We start from the raw sequence: 24,719 nt of genomic DNA on the forward strand, positions 1-24,719 counted from the left end.
AAAGTGAAGCCTTCTTGTTCCTTTCCCCTTGGCCCACCCACACAGGTGAGTCTCCTTGGAAACAGGTTTCCAGGTCTTTAATTTTCCTCCCATCTATTTTGATCCGCAATAAAATAGAAGGAGATTAATTCTTGTTTGGAGGAAAAGTGGGGGTGGCAACCTTTGAAGGGGAAAGAGATGGGATATTGAATTACCCACGGGAAAATAATGTTGTAGAACAAGCTGTATATTTGGGTCCCTACTGGATATTCTTGACTGGGTAGAAAATTGCTGGTTGGCCCCAACTTCAAATGGATTGCAGCAAACTCTTGCTGTGTTGATAGTTTTTCCTTCAGATACATTTTTTTTTGTTTTGAGTTGCATTTTTCACTCTTTGTTGTTATTAAAGTCTTTAAACATTTCAGCAAGACTAGCATTCGGCAATTACAACAATAAATCACAAGGCTACTGGAGGCTGGCAAATAATTATCTCCTCAAGGAACATTGCCCTGGCTTGTGTACTTGTGCACTTGATGGTGTTTAGTACACAGGGCCATCTGAGCTCCCTACAGTGGAAGAAGTTGGCTATGTACATTTAAGGGCAAGAGAATAGTTAAAGGTGTGTGAAGTTCCTGGTTCAAATCCCACTTGCAGCCAGAATCACTGAAACTATCTGGCTATTTTTTAAAAAAGCTTGGGAAATCTACTTTAATTACACCTCTCCTTCGATGTGTCATGTACAAGATCTGAAACATTTCCAAAGTAGGCCCAGCCATTTAAACTTTCAATTTACCATTTTGATATCATAAGAAGTGTCCCTAGTTTTGTACATGTGCATTTTGGAAGTGCAAGTTAAATCCCACTTGTATACTGTAAGTATGAATGGTTTGAATAGTTCATGACAGATAACTCAGGCAATAAAAACTTTTCCTCATTACTTTAGGATGGGGTTTCCCAATGTGAAAGTTTTCGCATATGGTAGACTACAATTCCCATCTTTACCAGCTCTTACAAGACACAGGGATTGTAATGCAATATAATTGAATGTCACCAGGATAGGAAAGGTATGCTAGGCTCCTAATTTTGAAAAATCATGACACATATTTCTTTACCTCAGAGCCTCCCTATGCAGTTTCATACTGCAGTGATCTTTTGTAAAACCATTACTATTTATTTGCTGAGCACTCAATGTTCCACGTTTTAAGAACTGTGTCATATTTTGAAATGGCCATGTCCTATAAAATTGACGATAAAAGGGGAAAAGATCAACAGAAGACAAATTAAGTTGTTCAGATTGATAAACCGACTTATTTGATTAGAGAAATGACAATGTTTAAGTCATAAATCAAGTAAAAGCTCCCAGTACTACTAAAAATTATTCCAATAAACCTCTCTTATATGTCGTATTTGGCATACCCAGGGAATGCTTTCCTATTAATTACTCATTCTTTTTTTATATTAGGAAAGAGATAACTCTCCTCAGAAGAGCCCAGAAGAGAAAAATTGCACCCTGACTGGGAGAGAACGGTCAGAGTACATGCAATGGAAGAAAGAACGGGATCAGATTGATCTTGAGCGGCTCACCCGCCACAAGAATGCAAGGGGTGAATGGCGACGGGCTTGGGATGTAGAGAAAACCAAGTGCATGTATGTTATCTTCATGTTACCTCCCTTTATGGCATAGGTCCTGGACTTCTGAAGGACCACCTATCTCCAACTGTTTCTGCCTGTCCAAGATGTTCTGGCAGAGTGGACGTGCTCCAGGTCTCCTCTATTAAGTGTTGCCATTTTAGAGGACCAAGAAAGCATACATTCTCTGTCATGGCACCCATCCTCTGGAACAGTATACCCAGAGAGAGGGACTGTGCCAGTGGTGAAATTCATTTTTTTAAACTACCGGTTCTGTGAGCGTGGCTTGGTGGGCGTGGCTTGGTGCATGGCAGGGGAACGATACTACAAAATCTCCATTCCTGGCATTTGCTGGTTCTCTGAACTACTCAAAATTTTCCGCTACCGGTTCTCCAGAACCTTCAGAACCTGCTGGATTTCACCCCTGGACTGTGCCCCCTTTCTTGGAGTCGAAAAAGCTCCATTTGGTTGGATTTATTATGGTCTGACTGTTTTAGTACAAGCTGCCTATTTTTATTGTTTTGTATTTTTATGTCACCCAGAGTCTATGAGGGTGGGCAGCTACAATAAATTTAAAATAATAATAAAGCAAATAACAATAAGACCTGGCAATGGCTAAGAGTAAGAAAGTTGAAGAAAGATACAGAGAGGCTGAGTTTGGCTACATAAGACTAACATTCGACTGGAGGCTAAAACATATGAAGAATGATTGCAGGAACTGGGTATGTCTAGTTTAATGAAAAGAAGGACTAGGGGAGACATGATAGCCATGTTCCAATGAGGGAGACAAACTATTCTCCAAAGAACCTGAGGGTAGGACAAGAATCAATGGGTGGAAACTAATCAAAGAGAGAAGCAACTTAGAACTAAGGAGAAATTTCCAGACAGTTAGAACAATTAATCAATGGAACAACTTGCCTCCAAAAGTTGTGAATGCTCCAACACTGGAGGTTTTTAAGAAGATGTTGGATATCCATTTGTCTGAAGTGGTGTAGGGTTTCCTGCCTAAGCAGGGGGTTGAACTAGAAGACCTTCAAGTACCTTCCAACTCTGTTATTCTAAATACATTCTGAGTACAGTACGAAGCCAGAATTGAGAAGACAGCAACAGACAGCAATTGTAACATCTGCAAAGAAGCTGAAGAAACAGTTGACAACCTAGTCAGCTGCTGCAAGAAGATCACAGGGATTGACTTCAAACAAGTGGCAACAATGGTGCAGTGGAATATTCTCAAAAAATGTTGTTTGCCTACAATCAAGACCCGGAGGGACCACAAAATAGAGAAAGAAAAGGAAGAAACTCAAGTGCTCAGAAACTTCAGAATTCCAACAGATAGGCACTTGCCACATAACATGCCAGAGTTAACAATTGTCAGTAAAAAAGACAACGAAGTCTGCAAAGTGGATGTTGCAGTGATATGAGAATACAAGAGAAAGAACTTCATAAAACCACAAAAACCAAAGACCTGAAAATAGAAGTAGAATGACTGTGGCATAAGAAAGCAAAGATAGTATCAATAGTAATGGATGAGGGCTGTCAAACTCGCAGCCCACAAGCCGGATGTGTCGTATGTTGGCCCCACCCATGCCTGGTTTAGTGAAGGGGGGAAAAGTCCCCATTCATCACGTGATGCCACCATGACGATGTGAGTTTGACCCCCCCTGCAATAGAGGCTTTAGGTTCAATCCCAAAACAACTGGAGCATCACTTGAACACCACCAGCATTGACAGATTCACCATCAGACAATTTTAAAAGGCAGTTTTACCTGGAGCAGTTTATATCCTGAAACAATACCTTTAACGCCATCAAACAACTTCTACCTATCCCAGGTCCTTGAGAAGAACTCAAAAGGTGGATAAAAATGCCAAACCCAATACAAACATCTGGCTGACTGTGCAACCAGTCATAATAATATCAGTCTCTAAGCATTCTTCATGTTGCAGATTATACAAAGAGGTCATTGGTAGATTTTGTAATCTGGTAGACAAGAAATCACCAAAATTTCAAGAATACATTTACTGGCAAATGGCTTATGATTACTGAAGAAAGGCGATAGTACATCAATATCTCTTTCTCAGTAAATGGCTTAAATTCAGCAGTCCATAGTGGATGTATTATACTGCCAGCTATATGAGAAAAAGGATATCTCAGCATATTTAGAAACAAGGTCTTCACAATTTATTTTCTATACAATTTGTAAATCTCTTTAATTCTTTTATCAATAAACATCTCTCTTAAATCCCATAATGAATTTTTGGTATATAGTTTATGGCAAATTGGAAATCATAACAGTAAGGGTTTTCCCTAACCAACTATTACTTCTGGAGACTAAATAAAAATGATTGGAATAGTTCAGAACAGTCTGAACATTGTATTATGAAACCCTTTGTAATTCAGATCATCATAGTCTTGTAATGTCATTGCCATAGATGGCTTTGAAATACTTAGAAAAGATCAATCTGTCAAAGTTCATGAATTATATTTTTAATTTGCAGGTTTGAGGATATAAGGGATGGAAAACCAGTTTTGGACTGTCCCCAGAATAAAAAAGGTTAGCAAAATGAGTTGAGTTGAGTACTGATTTAAATATATTGAAATTATGAACATTTCACTTCTTGACTATCTTCTTTGTTTTCTGTCTAATCTTTGGTTCTGATTCTACTTCTTTTTTTTAAGAGCCATTTTAGGTAATGAGTCATATGTTTAACATTATGATGAGTTGAAACTCACAAAAATGTCCAAAATAAAGGGTAGAAGGCAGTGATGGAATGTGTAGTCCCATGCCTCAAACCCTACTGCAGATGTGGTTCTATAATAAATAAATATGAGAGAAACTTTAATCTTAAATCAGTGGTTATTAGACCCAAATAACTTTGGAATTTAGTAATGTATCCAGTGTTTCAGAAAAGAAAGATTCCATCAGATGGAATCTTATGTTGTCTTAGAATACAAAAACCCTGATTTCCGAAGAGATACTTCACTTATGTATCTCGATTGCTAGCATAAATCAGCCTGTTTTCACACTATACAATTTAGCTGCTATTAAAAGTGGTTAGTTTGACAGAGAAGATTTGAAGACATAATTTATAGAGCTTATACTGAATACTAAATGTGGTATTTAAAAGTTAAAATACATATTCTAATTCATAAAAAGAAAAGATATTCCTTTAAAAAAATTGGAGGTTTCTACCATGTATGTAGGCATATTGTATTGTCAAGCAAAAATATTGGTTCCACCACAAAACTGCGGTAGACTAAAGCGCGCTCGACGAAAGCGCGTACGTGACGTCATCACAGCGCGACGAAAACAGCACGCTGTGAGCGGTAAAGTTAAAATTAACGCGGAAATCTAAACCTAACCCCCCCAAACCTAACCCTAAACCTAACCCTAAACCTAACCCTTAACCTAACCCTAAACCTAACCCTAAACCTAACCCTTAACCTAACGCTAAACCTAACGCTAACCCTTAACCTAACCCTAACCCTAACCCTAACGCTTAACGTAACCCTAAACCTAACCCTAACCCTTAACCTAACCCTAACCCTAAACCTAACCCTTACCTTTATGTGAATCAGCTTGCTTTAAAAGCGCTTTTTAAAGCGCCCTTTTTTCTCAGCGGTCGTATTTGTCGTGCTGCTGATGATGTCAGGTACGCGCTTTAATCGGGCGCGCTTTAGTGGACCGCGGTTTTGTCGTGCCACGAAAATATTTCCTTTGTTTATTCACTATTATCGCAGCTCTTTCACACCTTGCCCAAGTGTACAAATTTTTATATTATTCATACTTTGTGAATTCAAGGGGGGAAAAGTGTCCGGAAGTCCCAGCTACGAGCTCTACCTTCTGATGGGAAAGGTGAGTAGATCCAAGAAGCAAGTATGAGTCCTGTTCAGATATACTACTGAAGGTGGCTGCTTTTGACAAGCTACTTATCTTGTGTGTCTGGGTGTCTTGAAAAAGAATTATATAGCAGAGGACATTTTATCCTAAGGTCATTATTCAATCCCTGGATGATTCCAGGAAAAACTATCAACTGCTACTTGTATAAAAGTCAGTAGATCTGTGATTGCTTTTCTCTTCCAATGCTATAATGCAGCTGCCATTGTTTACTGCACTTTGACTTCATCATTATTGGAGGATATTTGTGCTACTGCTATAAAAAAGAGAGTGATTTTTTTCTTTCCCAGAAAGATTTATCACTCCTATATAGACTTTCTTTTCTCCCAGTGAAGGCATAACTAGATAGGTAGCTGGGGGAAAGGCTGACAAACAACAGACCATGAATGCAGGAATTGTGATGGTAGAGCATATGCTACCACCAGAAAGGTAGATAAGGATTACAGTTAGTTAGTTTACTTCTATCTATCTATCTATCTATCTATCTATCTATCTATCTATCTATCTATCTATCTATCTATCTATCTATCTATCTACCTACCTACCTACCTACCTACCTACCTACCTACCTATCTATCTCTATCTCTATCTCCCCCTCTCTCTCTCCCTCTCCCTCCTTCCCTCCCTCCCTCTCTATATCTATCTATCTATCTATCTATCTATCTATCTATCTATCTATCTATCTATCTATCTATCATCTATCTATCTATCTATCTATCTATCATCTATCTATCTATCTATCTATCTATCTATCTATCTACCTACCTACCTACCTACCTACCTACCTACCTACCTACCTACCTACCTACCTACCTATCTATCTATCTATCTATCTATCTATCTATCTATCTATCTATCTATCTATCTCTCTATCTCTAATCTCCCCCCTCTCTCTCCCTCTCCCTCTCCCTCCTTCCCTCCCTCCCTCCCTCTCTATATCTATCTATCTATCTATCTATCTATCTATCTATCTATCTATCTATCTATCTATCATCTATCTATCTATCTATCTATCTATCTATCTATCTATCTATCTATCTCTATCTCTATCTCTATCTCTATCTCTATCTCTATCATCTCTATCTCTATCTCTATCTCTATCTCTATCTCTATCTCTATCTCTATCTCTATCTATCTCTATCTCATCTCTCATTTCTCATCTCTCCTATATATTACTGTACTCTAAAATTGACTCCAAATCATTTACAAAATATAAAACAAACACAGAAGAAGTCCATGATAAATAATTTAATTTATTAACTTGCAATGTCTATTGTAAGGGTAAACATTAAAACCATACTAATTTATATTACTGTCATAAGAACTAGAACTAGGCAGCATCATCATTATGATCAAAAGCTCTCTGAAACAGACCTAGCTTAGCTTGCCATCAACAACAGGGCCAACTTAATTTTGGGTGGGGGGGGGGGAGGGAGGGATTGGTTCACAGTCCTAGACCTATAAAAGAAACAAAATGCCTGCTGGCTTCACCGCACCTCCTATGTTTGGAAAATTGACAATTACCAGCAGTTTGTCCCAGAAAGAATAATTCCCAACTGTCATGGCAACATGCCCTGCCAGTCTACCGTTTGTGATTCAAGACCTTGGGGAAATTGAGCAACTTCATTGACAAAGGACTCTGCAAATCAGTCACAGTCAAATGGTAGAAGAGTGTCGTTCTCTCCTGATAAAGGTAAAGGTTCCCCTCACACATATGTGCTAGTCGTTCCTGACTCTAGGGGGCGGTGCTCATCTCCGTTTCAAAGCCAAAGAGCCAGCACTGTCTGAAGACATCTCTGTGGTCATGTGGCCAGCATGACTAAGTGCATGGAACACTGTTACCTCCCCACCAAAGGTGGTTCCTATTTTTCTACTTGCATTTTTACATGCTTTCGAACTGCTAGGTTGGCAGAAGCTGGGACAAGTATCGGGAGCTCACTCCGCTACGCAGCCCTAGGGATTCGAATCGCCAAACTGCCGACCTTTGTGATCAACAAGCTCAGCGTCTTAGCCACTGAGCCACCACGTCCTTTTTCTGTCCTGTTACAGGAGAGTATCTGGACATTCTAAACAGGCCTACTTCCTTTGAGCAGATGCAGACAATACAATGCAGTTGGCTGTGGTTGATTTAAGCTGTTGTCAAAACCAATGATTCTCTGGCTTGTTCCTGACTTCTTCCTCCAACCTGTTGTAAAACAACTGAACAAATCATGGAAGGGGCGATTCGTATAACCCAGGAAAGGAATGTTTTGTGACATGATTTGTAACCCAAACCTTTTCACCCAGAGTCTTTGGCCAGGGTTGGAGCAGTGTGCATAGGCACAATAGTTTGTATTTAAATTAGATTTTTTAATTTTTTAATTTATTATTTATTTCTGAACTATCCATCTCCCTCAGAGAAAGTATACTGTATCATCCAAACACGATCACAGGGAACATGTACAGCATGTCTCCCACCCAGATAATGGCCAAATTTATATTTGCTTAATTGAGGGAGAATTTCTATGGCATAAGTCTTCAACCAAAGCCCTGATATCTGACGAAAGGTGACATTTTTCATTTTATTCAACACGTTTCTCCTATAATCACTGGCTTTCTGCATGGTCGAATGATCCTGTGTAGGCTAGTATCATAGGATAAAGCATGGCTAGTCTGATACTCAGAGGTGGGTTCCTACCAGTTCGCACCTTTTCGGTAGAACCGGTTCGTCAAATCTACAGAACCGGTTAGAAGAGGTTCCACCAGTGGACCTGGAAAGCAGGCCACACCTACAGAAGAGGTTCCAAAACTTTTTGAAACCCACCACTGGTCCTTGGATATGATTATTCTACACTATCATGCTCCTATTTATAAAACTCAGTGCCTCTGTGAAAGGTAAGGATGACTACTGCGTTTATGGTGCAATCAGAACATTGCGTGTGCTGAAGTTGTTTTAACGCAAACCAAAGATGCCTTTTAAAAAACAAGTTTACATCATATTCTTATGCATGCCAGTGCTGTGTGTGAGGTAATTTAAGGTGGTTCTGACAAGTGTCGTCGGCATTTTCATATCCAGTCACATGGGTGGCAAGCCACTCCCATCCGGTCACATGGGTGGCAAGCCACTCCCACAAAGGAGGCCACACCCGCAGAGTAGGTTCGAACAATTTTTGAAACCCACCACTGCTGATACTGAACTGTTTTGGTTCTTAATCTGTCCATGTGGCTTATTTTTCAGGTGGAGGACAACGCAGGAAGAGCAGCACTGAATCAGTTTCCAGAACATTGCTGGTAGTGAGCAGTAAAGCCAGAGGGAAAGACAGGTTGACAGGCAGAGCCAGAAGGTAAGAGAGTAATATTTAAAAAGATTTTACATGTGTTAATCTGTGTCTTCTTTTAAAGGAATCGACCATCCATTTCAGAATGGTATTTCAGTTGCAAACATTTTCACGCATGTAATTTACATTTTAAATGTTCAGCTTTGTAAATGAATATTTTACTTGCTTAGAGCAGTATAATATTTTTTCCCTATATATCCATCTAACTTCTTTCACCATGGAAGCAGTTTGCCATTGTCTTCTTCCTGGATGGATGGGTGGATTTCCCAGTTTAGCCTACAGACCTGAAATTTCCTGGTACAAATCTCCCATCCAGGTACTAAGCAGATTTGACATCAAATACTCTTTCATAAAAATAAAGTTTTGAGTTACTTATTGCATTTCTAATTGTTTTTTTTACATTGCCCCTATAGGAAGACCTATACATGCTAAAAATCTATAAAAATTGAATAGATACATGTCCAGGTGAGTAACTTTGTTACTCTTGAAAAACTATTTGGTATCAAACCTGCTTAGTTATTTAAACATAGCTAAAGTTAGATTAAAAATTAATTTTCATAAATGCACATAAAGTTAGATTAATGATTCCCAAGCACACATTTTAATTTTGAAATAATTAGAAAGTCCAGATGGATATCTATCTGATCATAATTACTACAGCTAAAGTACAATGCTGAAAATCTATATTTTGTGACCCTCGGAGTTCCTGTAGAAAAATTGAACCCTCAAATTGAACATTTTTTCCCAGTTTTTAAGTGTCGGACTGATTAAACTACTTAAGTGATTAGGTGTTGGAGTAGTTTTAACTCATTTTTTTATCCATTCCTCCTTTAATACACTACTCTTTTTGATAATAAGTATAATTAATATTTCTTTTTAATTTGTATGAAACTTGATGGGAGTATAGATGGCATTCATTCTCAAGGCACATATTACTTCATTTTCTTTGGTTTTATTTTAGTGCTTGGAGCGTTGTTAGATTAAGCTGCACATAATCTTTATACAGTATAAAGAAATAGTAGACATGATCGAAAGCAACAACATCTTTCATTGTTTAATTGTACTCATAAACAAATTATTGGGAATGGGGAGGGGGCATTTGATTACTGCCTATTTATTTAGAGATGTCTTAGCAGTTAGACTTATATACCGCTTCATAGGGCTTTCAGCCCCCTCTAAGCGGTTTACAGAGTCAGCATATCGCCCCCACAATCTGGGTCCTCATTTTACCCACCTCCGAAGGATGGAAGGCTGAGTCAACCCTGAGCCGGTGAGATTTGAACCGCTGAACTGCTGAACTAGCAGTCAGCTGAAGTGGCCTGCAGTACTGCACTCTACCCACTGCACCACCTCGGTTATCTTGGCCTGGTTAGCATGCAGTTTTGGATGCTCTGATCTCCAGAAAGAGTTTAGTATCTCCATAAACAAAGAATTAATTTTTCTCAGCCACTTTATATAGGAAAATCTAATATTTTATATCTAAAGTTTGACTGGAACAGATTGTCCAGAAATGGAAATAATTCCTGACTCAAAGGCTGAAGTTTTAAAGCTAGCAGGTGATTACTGCCTAGGCAGCAATCGATTTTGAATTTGTCCAAGAAGAGTAACAAGCTATGAGAGCTATGCTATATGGTTAATGGCAGTTCCTGTCCAACGTGTAAATTCACCAGGACAGATCTTATTGACTGCCCCATTTAGAATATCAACCTAGATCTGAATTACTGGGAGTTCTGCAAAATTATAGCATTTCCCTTTAAAAGAGCAAGCTGCAGGGGTGCTAATAGTATTTACCTCTGCTTTTTTATTAATACAAATGGCCATTTTATAAGGACCCATCTCATAAAAACTACCTCTTATAATTGCTGTTGTTGATGAGAAGATGACTCTTAAATTTATTTACTATGTAAGTTAAGGACCCAGTCCATAACATTCTGTAACAACAGCAGATTCAGTGCTGCTGCTATTTATGTGGACCAAAGTAACACATGACATCTTAGTTTGTGGAAATAAAAATGCCACTTCTGAGGATGAGCCAATGTCGCGACGATATGGTCGTGCGGTCTCGATGCTCTGAGACCGCAGCCAATACTTTTGCTGCTGGGTGGTCCAAACGGACCTAAACCATCCCGAAGAGACGGTGAACAGGAAGAATACGTCTTGCTGATCTCAGGGATATCAGAAAAGAGGACTTTGGACCACTGAGCAACAAGGCTTTGGACCACTGTGCTTCATTAAGACCAAGGTCAACGCAGCTGTCTACCAGGAGATTTTGGAGCACTTCATGCTTCCTTCTGCAGATGAGATTTATGGGGATGCTGACTTCATTTTCCAGCTGCCCACACTGCCAAAAGCACCAAAACCTGGTTCAATGGCTGTTGGATTACTGTGCTTGATTGGCCAGCAAATTCACCTGACTTGAACCCCATAGAGAATCTATGGGGCATTGCCAAGAGAAAGATGAGAGACATGAGACCGAACAATGCATAAGAGCTGAAGGCCGCTATTGAAGCATCCTGGTCTTCCATAATATCTCAGTAGTGCCACAGGCTGATAGCTTCCATGCCACGCCGCATTGAGGTAGCAATTGCTGCAAAAGGGGCCCAAACCAAGTACTGAGTACATTTGCATACTTATACTTTTCAGAGGTCCGTTATTGTTCTATGTACAATCCTTGTTTTATTGATTGCATGTAACATTCTAATTTTCTGAGATGGTGGATTTGGGGTTTTCATGAGCTGTAAGCCATAATCATCACCATTATGACAAATCATGGCTTGAACTATCTTGCTTTGCGTGTAATGAGTCTTATCTCATATATTAGTTTCACCTTTTAAGTTGCATTACTGAAATAAATGAATTTTTGCACGATATTCTAATTTTTTGAGTTTTACCTGTAAATGCTAATAATCCTGAGCTGCAGCTAGCTAACATTGATATTTAAATTATTATAAAAATAGCTCTGCATGTGTGCCCCAAGGACTGGAAGAAAAGCCAGCTGCTAGTCACGCAAGAAAATAGGAAAGTTAGATGGTTAGAATCTAATTGTTCTGTAACAGCTTAATCAAGTTAATAAGTGGAGGAGGAGCTTTATCAACGGAGTAAACAAAAAATATGATTTTTTAATTCTATAGCATGCTAAATGATGAACAACAAGAAAAAAGCAGACAAATTTATGTGTTCCTGAAATTGGCCTGTCATCAAATATTGGCATCTTTTAAAAGAACAAAATTGAGAATAGGGTTACTACCCTAACACATTTACCTGGGAATAAGTCTTAATAGAATATTCTCTGAATACACTTGTGCAGTAGTGTAAATATAACTCATGACTTAGAAACCAAATTTGATGCATTGGAAGATCCTTACCTTGGATCTCATCTTAGCCTATTCTAAGACATCATGCTTTCTCCCCCCACCTAAGTTTTTTTATTTTTTATAAATGTATCAAATCAATGCATGAACAGTGTGGCACTTGAGTGTCATACATTCTAATACAAATAAAACTAATAAAGTTAATCATAATTATTACGTTCAATCAATACGTATGTCTAATAATACACATTTATATTAGGTTGCAATCTATCATTGTTCAGTTGTGTATACATTAGTGTATAAATTTTTATATAATAAAATGAAAGTAATAATAAGAGAAAATGTAGAACAACTGAATCATGCTTTCTATAATGAAGAACACAGTAAAGCTTTCTCATTCTTTATATAAAGGCTGATGGTCAACTCAATGTAGCTCTACCCAGGTGACAATGTATTTATTGTACCCAAATTCACTTAGGAAGACAACATGACGCACCAACTATGTCTACTACCTTTAGTTGGCATCTTTTATCTGATAGTGCCTAAAATAATGCTGTACTGCAGGGGTCTCCAACCCGCAGCCTGTGATCTAGTGCTGGACCATAGCCAGTTTGGAACTGAACTGCAGAAGTTTGTTGGCAAGTGCCTATGCATTTGTGAAAGTGATGCGTGCACACAAAACCATCTCTCCCCCCCCACACTGCTGACTCCGCCAGACCACCGAGCCAGAAAGGTTTGAGACTGTTGCTGTACTGTATTTCATCAAGGATACAGAATTTTTAAAAACCATGTAGCATTGCTGTTATCATTACTTAAACTCTTCGCCTCGAGGAAATTTTTGAAAAGCAAATATCTAAACGATGAACCTGCATACCAGGAATATCTTGATCTGTCAAATTTCTGCTCATCCAGATCTCTGTTTTATAATTAGAGGCTAGAATTTGGCCCACCCAAACAAACACCTCTTCTGCCCCTTTGAATGAATGCAGTCTAAAGTGAATTTCACAGTAGGATGCCATCGGATTTTGTACTACTTTGTTCTACGTTAAGTCGAGTAGATTTTATATTTACTAAACTTGCTTTAATTGATCTCAGATTAGTAAACTTTTTTCTGGAAGCAGTGACTCTTCTATTATTGGGGAAACCAGGCAAGATAGTACACTATGCTTACCAGGGGTGGGTTTCTCGCCCCGTTCCAACCGGTTCGGTTGGAACGGGGCCGGCGGCGTCCTCGTGCACGTGCGCGGTGCATGCATGCGTACTAGCGACTGTGCGATGCTCCAGCTGCTCCTGGAGGATTGCGCAGGTGCTGTATGCGTCCTGCGCATGCGTGGAAACGCAGAACTCGTCAAAACCGGGTAAGGAGCGCGGGCGCGCAGATGGGCCCTTCGCCGTTCCCGGAAGTTACTTACTTCCGGGTTCGCCGACCAACCGGTTCGCAGGGACTGCCGCAAACCGGTTGAAATCCACCCCTGATGCTTACCCTAAAAACCAGGTACGCTTCTGCATTCTCTTCATGTTTTAGTTCTTGACAAGAGAAAAAGATCAAATGGAGGCAAGACTAGGTTTAGAAAGGAGGCTTAGAAGATGCTGTGAAGACTAGAGAGGCAGCATATCAGAGAGGTTCCTGCTTTGACCAACATTTTTTTATTCCTTGTAGCATTTGAAGAAAAAAAGACTCTTTCCATAATTCCTAGGGTTGGTGCTGAGACAAATAACCTATAGAAGGGAAAGGAAAAGAGGCAAAGCAGTGACCATTTCCAGATCTCATACCTTTTGTCATAACAATGAAAGCAGCATTGTGCCACTGTGGTGCAAACTCTGCCCTTTTTGTGCGCATCACAACACATTTATTTATTTGAATGTATAAACTGCTCAACTCTAATGGCCTCGGACATAGAAAAGGAGCAGGGCTCCAGTCATCCTGTTTCAATGTTGCTTTAGTTACTTACTTATCTTCGGCAGATACCACTGAGGAGAGGAAATCTTTGGATTTAACAGACACATGGTTTAATGAACACCTGCTTCTCCTATTCTGTTAAATTGAGATTTTACTCTTTCCTAGTTTGCTATCTTATGTACCATTTAAGTGGAAACATAGCTGACTATTACATAAAAATTACATAACTGTACATAACATATATAACAATTGTTGACCGTTAACTGCCAGGACAGAAAGTGTGAATTCAGTTGCCAATTTTGTCTCACTACATTGACATACATTGACACATGTGTAATAGAAAGTGCATCACATTCCTCTTCTTCAGCTTGGTTATGATGTCTGGGTTGCAAAAACCTGAACTACCCCAGATGGCAACAAAGAGAAACAGAGCAGTCTAACTCCGTGCTGCCATCCTTTGATCCAGATTTTTGCAGCCCAGTTAGCATAATCCTAATGCATGAGGTAAATCAGATGACTGAAATCTGGAAAAACTAAATTATATACACTATCGAAATTGCAGCCAGCTTGAGATTAATGAATACAGATAAGCTTCTGGAATTTAGAGGTCTTTAAATTCCACTTTAGAACTTTAAAAGGGGATTTAGCTAGTCTGAGTCTGCAAATTCTTATAGCTGCCTCCTCCCTATAGCCATACTCCAAGGACAGGGAGTGGAGAGAAGTGTTCACCCAGCTGCTGCATCTTTTGTTGCTGTTGTTCTGCCTTGTAGATGGGGAGATTCCTCTTTTTCCTTTGGCATGAGCTCTGAAATTTATGTAGTCCCTGGACAGTTGGCTTTTCTACATTCCTTTCACAGGCAACCTTCATTCTGTCCATAGGCCTTGTTTGTAAGCATTGTTTAGCATATATATTTCACTTCCCTTCATTCTAGCAATGTGCAGCCATGGTTACACCTATTAGAAAAGGCACTTAGATGCAAAATTGTTGGCATGCTATCCTTTCATTAGCAATATGATTTTCAGTACAACTGTAGAGGTTCCACCTCTAACATTTTATCAATAGCTCTGATATTTCTATAGGTAAATGCATGTTCTAGAAATATGGAAGGAGTACATTCCTCCTCTCCTTTCCTCTCCTCTCCTCTTTTCCTTTCCCCTCTTCCCTTCCCTTCCCTATGAGAGGAATTGTATTACTCCATGAATTGCAGTCTCTTGGGCAATCCAATTGATTGAATTACCATGTTGATCTGATGCTGGGAGAACACAGATTGGCACATAATGCCTATTCTCTGCTTTCTAAGATCTGCAGGGAGGAAGACAACTAAAACAACAATTTGAGGAGGAAGAAAAGGCCCTTATATTTAAGTGTTCATTTACTCTTTTTCTCTATGCTTTTAGACTATAGTATAGATGCTTTCATTTTGAGTAGCATATATCCCTCTTTGCATGTGGGAACTTAGAGTGATTCATTTCTCTTTTTGTGTGTGTCCATAAGTCATCTGGCTTTTTAAGAAGTGAAAGAACACACGCCATGATGAAAGTGCCCCCTCCAGACTTTAATTGGAAAAGAATGACTCATTGGCAGTCTGAGGCGAGATGGGTTTAAAGAACAGTTTTAGCACCTTTTCTGCTGTTTGAATGAATGCAGTCTAAGGTGAATTTCACAGTAGGACTCTGCAGCACTTTGAAGCAAAGACCAAATGGTGCCTTGGATCATGCAAGGCATTCACATAACACCCACTGAAAATCCTTCAAATAGTTAACCCCCCACCCCCAATGATTGTTCATCTGGCTTCTGCACAATATCAAGAAAAGATGTGTTTTGTTTATGCTGGCTTTGTTTCATTTTCTGAAAACAATGTTTTTTTTAAAACTTAGAATGCAAATGCAGAGTGCATAGGAGGGTACAGAGCTAGCTAGGCAATAAATAATAAAGAATATTTGCTCTAGATGATGTTTGCTCAGGCTCTTTTCATTTATTGTAAACAATTATTGATACAGTTTTTAGTCCGTGCACCACTCACAATATATGGTGAGTAACTATTACCAGCTTGATTTATTCCAGATGAGTGAAATTTCAAATCTTATAATTCACAGATTTACACGGCTTGATGTCTGTCTGTGTGTGTGTGTGTGTGTGTGTGTGTAAGTGCATGTGTATACATGTGCACAAACACACACACAAGCACACACATATGTATACACAACTATATATTTGGGTAAGAGAGTTTGTAATTCAGTCAATTTGAGCCCAAATGTTAAAAGCAATTCAGCTGATCAGTTTTGTTTTGGAGAGTTTCAGATTCATGTTTTAAAATATGAATAGTTGGTTTTGCCTAATTAAATAAGTAAATAGGATCTGCCCAGAGAGTCACTTTACAGAGTTAAAATGGGTGGCATATAATTTTAATAATTTTTAAAATAAAATTGTCATTATTCTGCTACAAGAGTAATCTACCCCAGTGTTTCTTTCCTGTTATTTTTACTTCCTTATCAATCATGAATTCGATAAAGTGAAGCAAGCTAGAACTTTATGTAGATGAGTGGATCATTACTGACCAAGTAAAGAGAGTCAACTTGCAAGGTTTCAGCTATGCTACAATGAACGTTTTTTTCACTTAGGGGCAATCCAGTTAAGATATGCAAAACCTTCCAACAAAGACCAGAATTTGTATTCTACTTTGTGAAAACTGAACAACATTCCCTATTTTATTTTGCTCTTTTACAGATGGGATGTTAAGGAAGGTGATGAAATGCCCTTTTTAAAAGATGAACTTGATAATCAGGTGAGTTAATGAAATATTTGCCCAAACAATATAATACCTGAACTGGATTCATGGTTGAGTTACAGCATGGTTTGTTTCGAGTCATATTGTATTGAATAAACTGGAGTAGCTGGATTCATACAAAACATAATTAAACGAACAGGTTATGAACCCAAGATACTGAATCTTAATGCAGTTTGACTCCATCAAAGAAAACTTATTTTAAAGAATGTCTAGGCAAAATTCAGGATAAGGACAGTTGCTGGGACTATGAGGTTTTTGTCGATAAAATTAGTAATCATAAGGGTACTTGGCCCTGGTTTTAGTCACTAAGGTATGATGCATTACATTTCAATTTAAATTATATAAATATGTCCAAACATACATGCATATACTGTATATTAGCACATGCACAATTTATATCAGCATTCATCCATTTCTCTCTTTTTTGTTTGAACAGCCCATAATTGCTTGTTCACATGTAATGCTAAATCATAAATCTTGGTTTCATGTCTGGGTTCATATATCTTACTGACACAATCACATTGTTTCTTTATTCCAATATTTTTGTGGAAATATATTGCACAGGTGGTACAATACAACATGGGTTTTTTGGCATAAAGTTGGCATATAAATGAAATGAATAAATATTGAAATGAATGAGTGAAAATATAACACTGGGAAATGTCAGGACTGGTATGGAAATAGATCAGTCAAAGACTTGTCTGGTAAAACTTGTTCCTCCTCTATAACATCTTTTAGACAGTCTCTTTAGAGGCAGACACTCTTAAAATTAACTTCCGGGTCCACTGTTCAAAAATATCTTGCAAATATTCATCTCCTTTAAGTGTAATCTAAGCGTTTTTTTTAGTTCCCTCCAGTAGCCAATCATCAAAGTCACATCCTATCATGATTTTAAAAAGAAAACCATTCAGGATTGAAGGAAACTCGCCTAGTGTTTTCTGATTTGTTGATCCAAAAGTTTCTAATAGCTGAAAAGAGTTAACAAGTTACCCAGTGTCTATTCCCTTGTTTCCCAAAGCTTTAAACTTGCTGGAGACTGCTGTCTTGTGGTCTCTTCACAAGAAGCTCCTGTCTGGAGTCTTGTGGGTGATCTCAAGTCCTCCCCCTGTCCAGAGAGAAGCTCTTCTACTCACCACCTCGTCATTCCATCATTGTCATTGGGTCCACCTTTAGTAGAGCCATCTACATTTCTTTCTTGGAAGCAATGTCTATGCTGGTTGTGATGAAGAAGGAAGTAATTTCTTTGTAATTTACTTTCTTTTGCTTTCTTTTTCTTTACTATATTCTGTTCTATTTTCCTTTTCTTTTTGCACCTCATACTTTTTCTTATTATTCTTTTTTAGTTTGCATTTGTTTTTTCATAAGTGAAATTTTTAATAAAATTACAATTTAAAAAAGGAATCGCAGGATGGCTATTTCTGCTGCTGCTATTATAATTAATTAAATCCACTTTTTTAAAGCTGCAAGGTAGATAATAAAATATTAGTAAAAAGGTATAAAGCATGTATTGCACATTATTAAAAATGGATAAAGTCATATATATATATATATCTTATATCAATCTAAAAAGCCCCAGTAAAAGTGGAAAGTCCCCAGGGAATTTCACAGTTTGAAAGCAATACAGTGGAAGATTTCTCTTTTTAAATCTGAAAAACAGATCTCAAAAACTAAGACATCTTTAAGATTCCTGCTAACCTTAACATCTGGACTTTAATGTGTCAAGGCAATTGTTTAGGCAGTTAGGATTTAAACTGTTTATTGTTTTAAGAATAAAAACAACTTCTAAAATAGGGCCTGGAAAGCAGGATAGATAAGCCTGTGTAATATGGTTCTGAATTCATATATTAGTTAGCAGTTAGTTGTCTTCTGCAAAAAAAATAAAATTTCTGGACTCCCCTCAAGGATAGCTTCATATAGTGTACAATGCAGCAATTAAGACATTAAAGCATGGGAAATTATTGCCATCTTTGCCATTGAGGAGGTGATGACAAATTAGGGACATTTGCTACCGCAGCTACCTGACCCAGTGGATCAGAAAAAGTGGCAGATACCTGGTGTAAAACAAACAATATCATTCTTTCCAAATAATGTGACCACATCTGTGGTAACTGGTGAAGTCATGGGACACCAGTATCTATGCTGGCATAATGCTATGGAATAGTGCCAGTAATTGCAGCTGATGTGAAGATATGATTAAATCATATTAGTTAATTCTGCATATGCATTTTGAGGTAAGGTGCTATGAATGTATGATCACCGTTCTTCTCCACATGTATTGTTCATCATCCAGTTATATGCTTAAGTTGCACAGCTATATTTATTTGTATTGCTAAATAAATTTTTAAAATAAAATTCCCTAATAAATTATTTAGCTGTGTTGGAAAATAAGGAGAGTCAATATGATAATGATCACCACTTCCATTTTGATATAAGGAAATTTGGGGGCTCTACTTGAGTTTTTCACATCAGTAATAAAGGTGAACTTCACTTCTGGCAGTTCATTACAGCTGGCACCAACAGTTTTGAGTGGGTCACTTTAAATGAATAACACAATAAGATTTAATTCAAGTTATTTATTTTTTCTCCTGTGATTTTAGCGATCAATTAATGTGGAAGAACAAAATAATCTAATTCTGGACAGAGAAGCAGAGAAAGAGCACCATTGCCTATCTGGTCTAGAAAATTGTATAAAGCTAAAAGAATCTAATGTTCCCATGCCGGAGACCAAAAGAAGTGAAATGGACCCAGCTTCATGGGAAGCCCAAAGTCCAAATGAAAAAAACAGAAGGGGCCTTATCGAGGATGTCAGTAGAGATGAGACTGAGGTAAATCTCAAACTCAATAAGGCAATATCTGGCCCTGATTTGTCTCCTAAGACTAACTATAAGAATAGCTGTCAGGAAATTTCCAGAGTGAAGGCTTCTAGGGACGCAATTCAAGAAATCCATGAAAATTGCTTAGTTAAAAACACATGTTCTGAAAGGCACCCTGAGGAGAATTCTGCTGACAATTTTAACAAGCTGCCGGATGTGATGGAAACAGGTAGCAGAGACCAGGAATTGTCAATAATGAGACAAACAGGAGAAATCCATATTGGAAACCTGAAGAAGCAGGTAGCTCTTGGGACAGAAAAGAATAACACAACCTGCCTTGCACATGGGGAGGAAAACAAGGCTTCTGTTGGAGAAATTTAAGGGGAAAGGAATGAATGTGCACCAGAAGGAACAAAAATGTGCAACTTGAAGCAAGAAAACCCATGCGTCATGCAATAAGGAAGCATATAATTAATCTAAGGATGAATTGAGCACCTAGAAGGCTAAAGGTTAGCATATGGCATTTTGTTCATTTATATAGATTTTATAGTGTATACTATCTTAAGGCTCAGGGAAGGCAACCTACTGACATCTAAAAGGTATGGGGTGCAAGCCCCCACAATATTTCTAAAGCCCTATTGATATGAACTATCAAAATGCAAGATCTGAGTAAATATGCCTATTATAAGAACACTGAGATTTGACGGATGAAGAAGTATGTTATCACTTAGTTTAAGCTAAGGTGATATGGCTTACAGATTCAGAATACTCAAGGATATGTCAAGTTTGATGAAGACCATGTCTACAAGAAGGCAGCAACAATGATGAAGACTTAGAGATCAAAGCTTAGGAGGAACATCTGAAAAAAATGTATATGCTTATCCTAGAGAACATATTATCAAGAGGTGATAGGATAATTATTTCAAGTTATGGAAGCCTGAGACAGCTGATAGAAGAATTATTACTCTGCAGAGCAAGATGCAATCCAGTAGGGCAAATATTAGGAAGATCTTCCTGATGGAAGTGGAGATGAAAACTTTAAGAGATTTTTTAGCAGAGGTTGGCTGCCTTTCTGTCAGAGTTCTTGTTACAATACTTTTTGCTTTGGTGAAGATTGCACTAGTTGATTTTTGAGTTTTCTTTCAAATATGGAATTGTTTAAATAAATGATTTTTTAAAAAGCTTTAAGCTTTATATTTGGCCTGTTCTGCTTATTTGCAGAGGGAAGATATTCCATTAAAAAGGATCAGATGTGAGAATTAAAAGAAAAATGCTTTCCCTTAATTTTTTAAAAACCTAGATTATATTAATATGTCATTGATTGCTCAGAAATTACTTAGTATTTTATTATTAGCATTTTATGGCTAGGTAGAATTCTTATTTTTGATTTTACATGTTTCTACATAAGATGGCCATTTCTCTTCAAACCAGTGGTGGGATTCAGCCAGTTCGTACCTATTCAGGAGAACCGGTTGATAACTTTCTAAGCAGTTTGGAGAACCAGTAGTTGGAAGAAATCTTATTTTGGTTTTTTTCCACTTTACAGGGCTAATCCTGTAAGGAAGGCAGGAAGGAAACATTCTGGTGTTGTTTCTAGCCTAATCTTTATTGTCCTCGCTTACTGAAACTGCTTTTCCAGTTACCCCTATTACATTTTAACAGCTAAGACGAAGCGCCCATCAACGTGAGTGACGTTGAGTTGGCCATGACCACCCAGTCACATGACCACCAAGCCATGCCTACACAGCTGGTCATTAGGGCAGAGAACCGGTTGTTAAATTATTTGAATCCCACCACTGCTTCAAACTGATACCCATCAGTAGAGTTTTTGCATAAGATTTCATATGCAGAACTATTTATAGTGGTTTGTTTTTAAAGTAGAAAAATGTAATGCTTTCATTCTTTCATTAATTCATTAGTTTAATTTTTTGCAGAAAATTATGAAGTCTAATGAGTTACCTAGTTGGCATGTTGCACCCCTGGGCTCATAAAGCTAAGTCCCCAACTTCATCTCCTAGCAGATTAAATGGACATTTGCTTAACTTTCAGTTTTTCCATCCATAAGAGGTCATAGGTAGGCCTTACCAAATTTTGTTTAAAATCTCACGAGTCTCCATATAGCATGCTCACTTCTACTTATTTATTTATTTCAATGTTTAAACTGCCCAGTAGACAAACGAACTCAGAGTGTTCCTTTAGAAGAAAAATATATACAACAAAGTCAATAAAATAAAATAAAAAAATAGGAAAAAAGAATATATATTTTAGAGTCAAACATTACTGTGTAGCCTTAGAAAAATCTCAAATTCAACAGAAATTTGTAAAAACAAGAAACTGAGACAAACTGAAATTGACAGTTTAATAAAAAGTAACCAAGAAAAAATGAAACTGATAGAGTTGCTTATATCTAGTTAAGTTTTCTCTATTGATTTTGTATCAGTAGGTACCCATAACAATCAGTAGGTATCCATAACAATGATAATAACATCAACCCACTGATATAATGTGATTATATACTGTATCTGTGTCATGAGATCTGATACACATTCAGAAGATGGAGCATATGGGAGATGATATCATGATATATGTGTAATCATATGCACCCATGGGGACAAACATTTCCTATGTTTTGTTTGTGTGTCTGTTCTACATTATAGGCCAAACAATGTTTCCCCATGCTGTGTGGAAGGGAAAGCTTCTTAGAAGAGTGGCGTACAAAAATAGACTGTCTCACATTCCAGAGAATAATAGCAAGTACATGGCATGGCAGGCAAACAGAGGAAAAAGAATATTTTCCTTCACATAGTCCATAAACTGTGACACAGTAGTGACTTGTAGTTTTAACTGTTGATTTGTTCAGCATTTTAACATGATTTAGGGACCAGAGAAGGGAAAGTCATTCATGAGAATGAATGTGAGTGAGAAAAAAAGATGCTGAAGCACCTAAACATTAATTTTGATTTTGCAATTGCATGTAGACTTATATAACGCTTCATAGCGCTTTACATCACTTTCTAAGTGGTTTACAGAGTCATCATATTGCCCCCAACAATCTGGGTCCTCATTTTAGCAACCTTGGAAGGATAGAAGGTTGAGTCAACCTTGAAGTGGTCAGGATCGAACTCCTGGCAGTGGAATGCAGAGTTAGCCTGCGGTACTACATTCCAACCACTGCACCATCACAGCTCTTTTCCTAAGCCACGATGGTTAACTTAAAACCAAAAGCTCTTCTTTATAGCCCCCACAAACCAAAGTGGTTTCTACCATTGTAGGGCAAGAATTACAAAGGCAATCTGTGTTATGAATCCTAAGGTAGGTTTAACACATTTTAATAAAATGAACTGTGTGTGTGTGGGGGGGGGAATCAGACATAGAATATTGTCAGGCGCAAGCAACCAGATATTTTATTGTTGATCTTCTTTATTAGAAGAATTTTGCCAGACTGCCTGCCTTCCATTGGTAAATGGCAGACATAGAACTATGGGTTTGATCTCAGATGCTTTCCCCCTGAATAGACTTTAAGCTGAAAAGTCTCTTTACTCCCCCTCAGTGGCATTCAGCAGGTTCTGACCAGTTCTGGAGAACCGGTAGTGGAAATTTGAGTAGTTCAGAGAACCAGTAAATACCACCTCTGACTGGCCCCGCCCCCATCTATTCTCTGCCTCCTGAGTCCTAGCTGATTGGGAGGAAAAGGGGATTTTGCAGTAAACTTCCTCTCTAGTGGGGAGGGAATGGAGTTTTACAGTATCCTTCCCCTGCCACACCCACAAAGCCATACCCACCAAGCCATGCCACGCCCACAAAGCCACACCCACAGAACCAGTAGTTAAAATTTTTGAATCCCACCACTGCTCCCCCTGGCGGGGGCCCATCTCCTTCACCCAGTGGTTCCACTACAGATAACTTGGCTTGCTGAATTTGCATCAGTATGTGACTCATTAAGGCCTTAATGCTTCCCAAACAATGATTTCATAAGTATGGCCTCTGGAACCCAAAGGTTGACGTAATCAAAATACAGTGTTTCACAATGTCATGCTAACACTTTAAAAACTGACCAAGAAGTCAAAAGGACACAATTTTATACATGATAACTGGAAATTACATTTCACAATGTAAATTTTACTGAAGCCAAAGTCCGCAAAAAAAATATATTTATTTATTAGACTTATATACCGCTTCATAGGGCTTTCAGCCCTCTCTAAGCGATTTACAGATTTTTAGCAAATTGAGTCAGCAAATTGCCCCCACAGTCTGGGTCCTCATTTCACCCACCTCGGAAGGATGGAAGGCAGAGTCAACCTTGAGCCGGTGAGATTTGAACCGCTGAACTGCAGATAACAGTCAGCTGAAGTGGCCTGCAGTACTGCACCCTAACCACTGCGCCACCTCGGCTCTATCTTCTTTCTTCGTATCTAGATGATTGCTTGGGAAGATTACTATATTATTACCCTTCATTCTTAATTATCGTGTAATTTGTAACTTCATGATTTGCAGAGAACTCTCAGAGAAAAGGTGAGTCTAAGGAACCTATGCTTATCCAGAAGCACTAGGTGAATTCCTTGCTCAGGAACACACAATGTCATTATCTCTAGTTTTTCCACTGACACTTTTTCTCCCAGAAATGTTATTATCTTCATCATTCTCCTCATCTTCTGCTTACGATTGACAAAAAAAAATGCTTTCATCCAAAATGGAAACCTAGAATCTTTTTCAAGAACTCCGAAGGACTGCTGAGAACTTATAAAGGAAAAAAACAAATACCCACAGAGACTTTGTCATTCATTTTTCTCAAAATGATTGATTTCAAGAACCAGGCAACACAGCTGGGAAAATATCCAAATGCCCTGGAATTGACTTCAGCCTCCTCTCCTGATATAAGCAAGAACGAGATAGCCAAAGCCTTGCACAGAATGGATCTGAGGATAAATGTACAAAATCAGCTTTAGAATAAGAGAGAACATAAAAGGTTAGCATGATTGAGCAACAATAAATATAAGAAATGGTGGTTTTGCCTCTCCTTAACGAGGAGCTTTGGAGAATGTGAGTAGCAACACAATCCCTTGCAGAATTTAGCTGGAGAAACAA

General features: G+C 38.2%; 1 protein-coding gene across 2 annotated transcripts in view; it reads left to right on the forward strand.

The window, feature by feature from the left end:
• CCDC9B (coiled-coil domain containing 9B) overlaps window positions 1–22,005 on the forward strand; it is a 59,527-nt gene extending 37,522 nt beyond the window's left edge. For both annotated transcript variants that reach the window (XM_087722756.1, XM_087722763.1), the window contains exons 7-12: window positions 1,442–1,626; window positions 4,105–4,160; window positions 5,409–5,462; window positions 8,722–8,827; window positions 16,761–16,818; window positions 19,419–22,005. In XM_087722756.1, the coding sequence (XP_087578882.1) occupies window positions 1,442–1,626; window positions 4,105–4,160; window positions 5,409–5,462; window positions 8,722–8,827; window positions 16,761–16,818; window positions 19,419–20,015 (1,056 nt within the window). In that variant the 3' untranslated portion in view covers window positions 20,016–22,005. The remainder of the gene's footprint in view (window positions 1–1,441; window positions 1,627–4,104; window positions 4,161–5,408; window positions 5,463–8,721; window positions 8,828–16,760; window positions 16,819–19,418) is intronic.
• Window positions 22,006–24,719: the final 2,714 nt, after the last annotated feature.

The sequence above is a fragment of the Thamnophis sirtalis genome, unplaced genomic scaffold (genome assembly GCF_051295495.1).
Source record: "Thamnophis sirtalis isolate CommonGarterSnake01/CBP01778 unplaced genomic scaffold, rThaSir2_p1.2 scaffold_1, whole genome shotgun sequence".
NCBI lineage: Eukaryota > Metazoa > Chordata > Lepidosauria > Squamata > Natricidae > Thamnophis > Thamnophis sirtalis.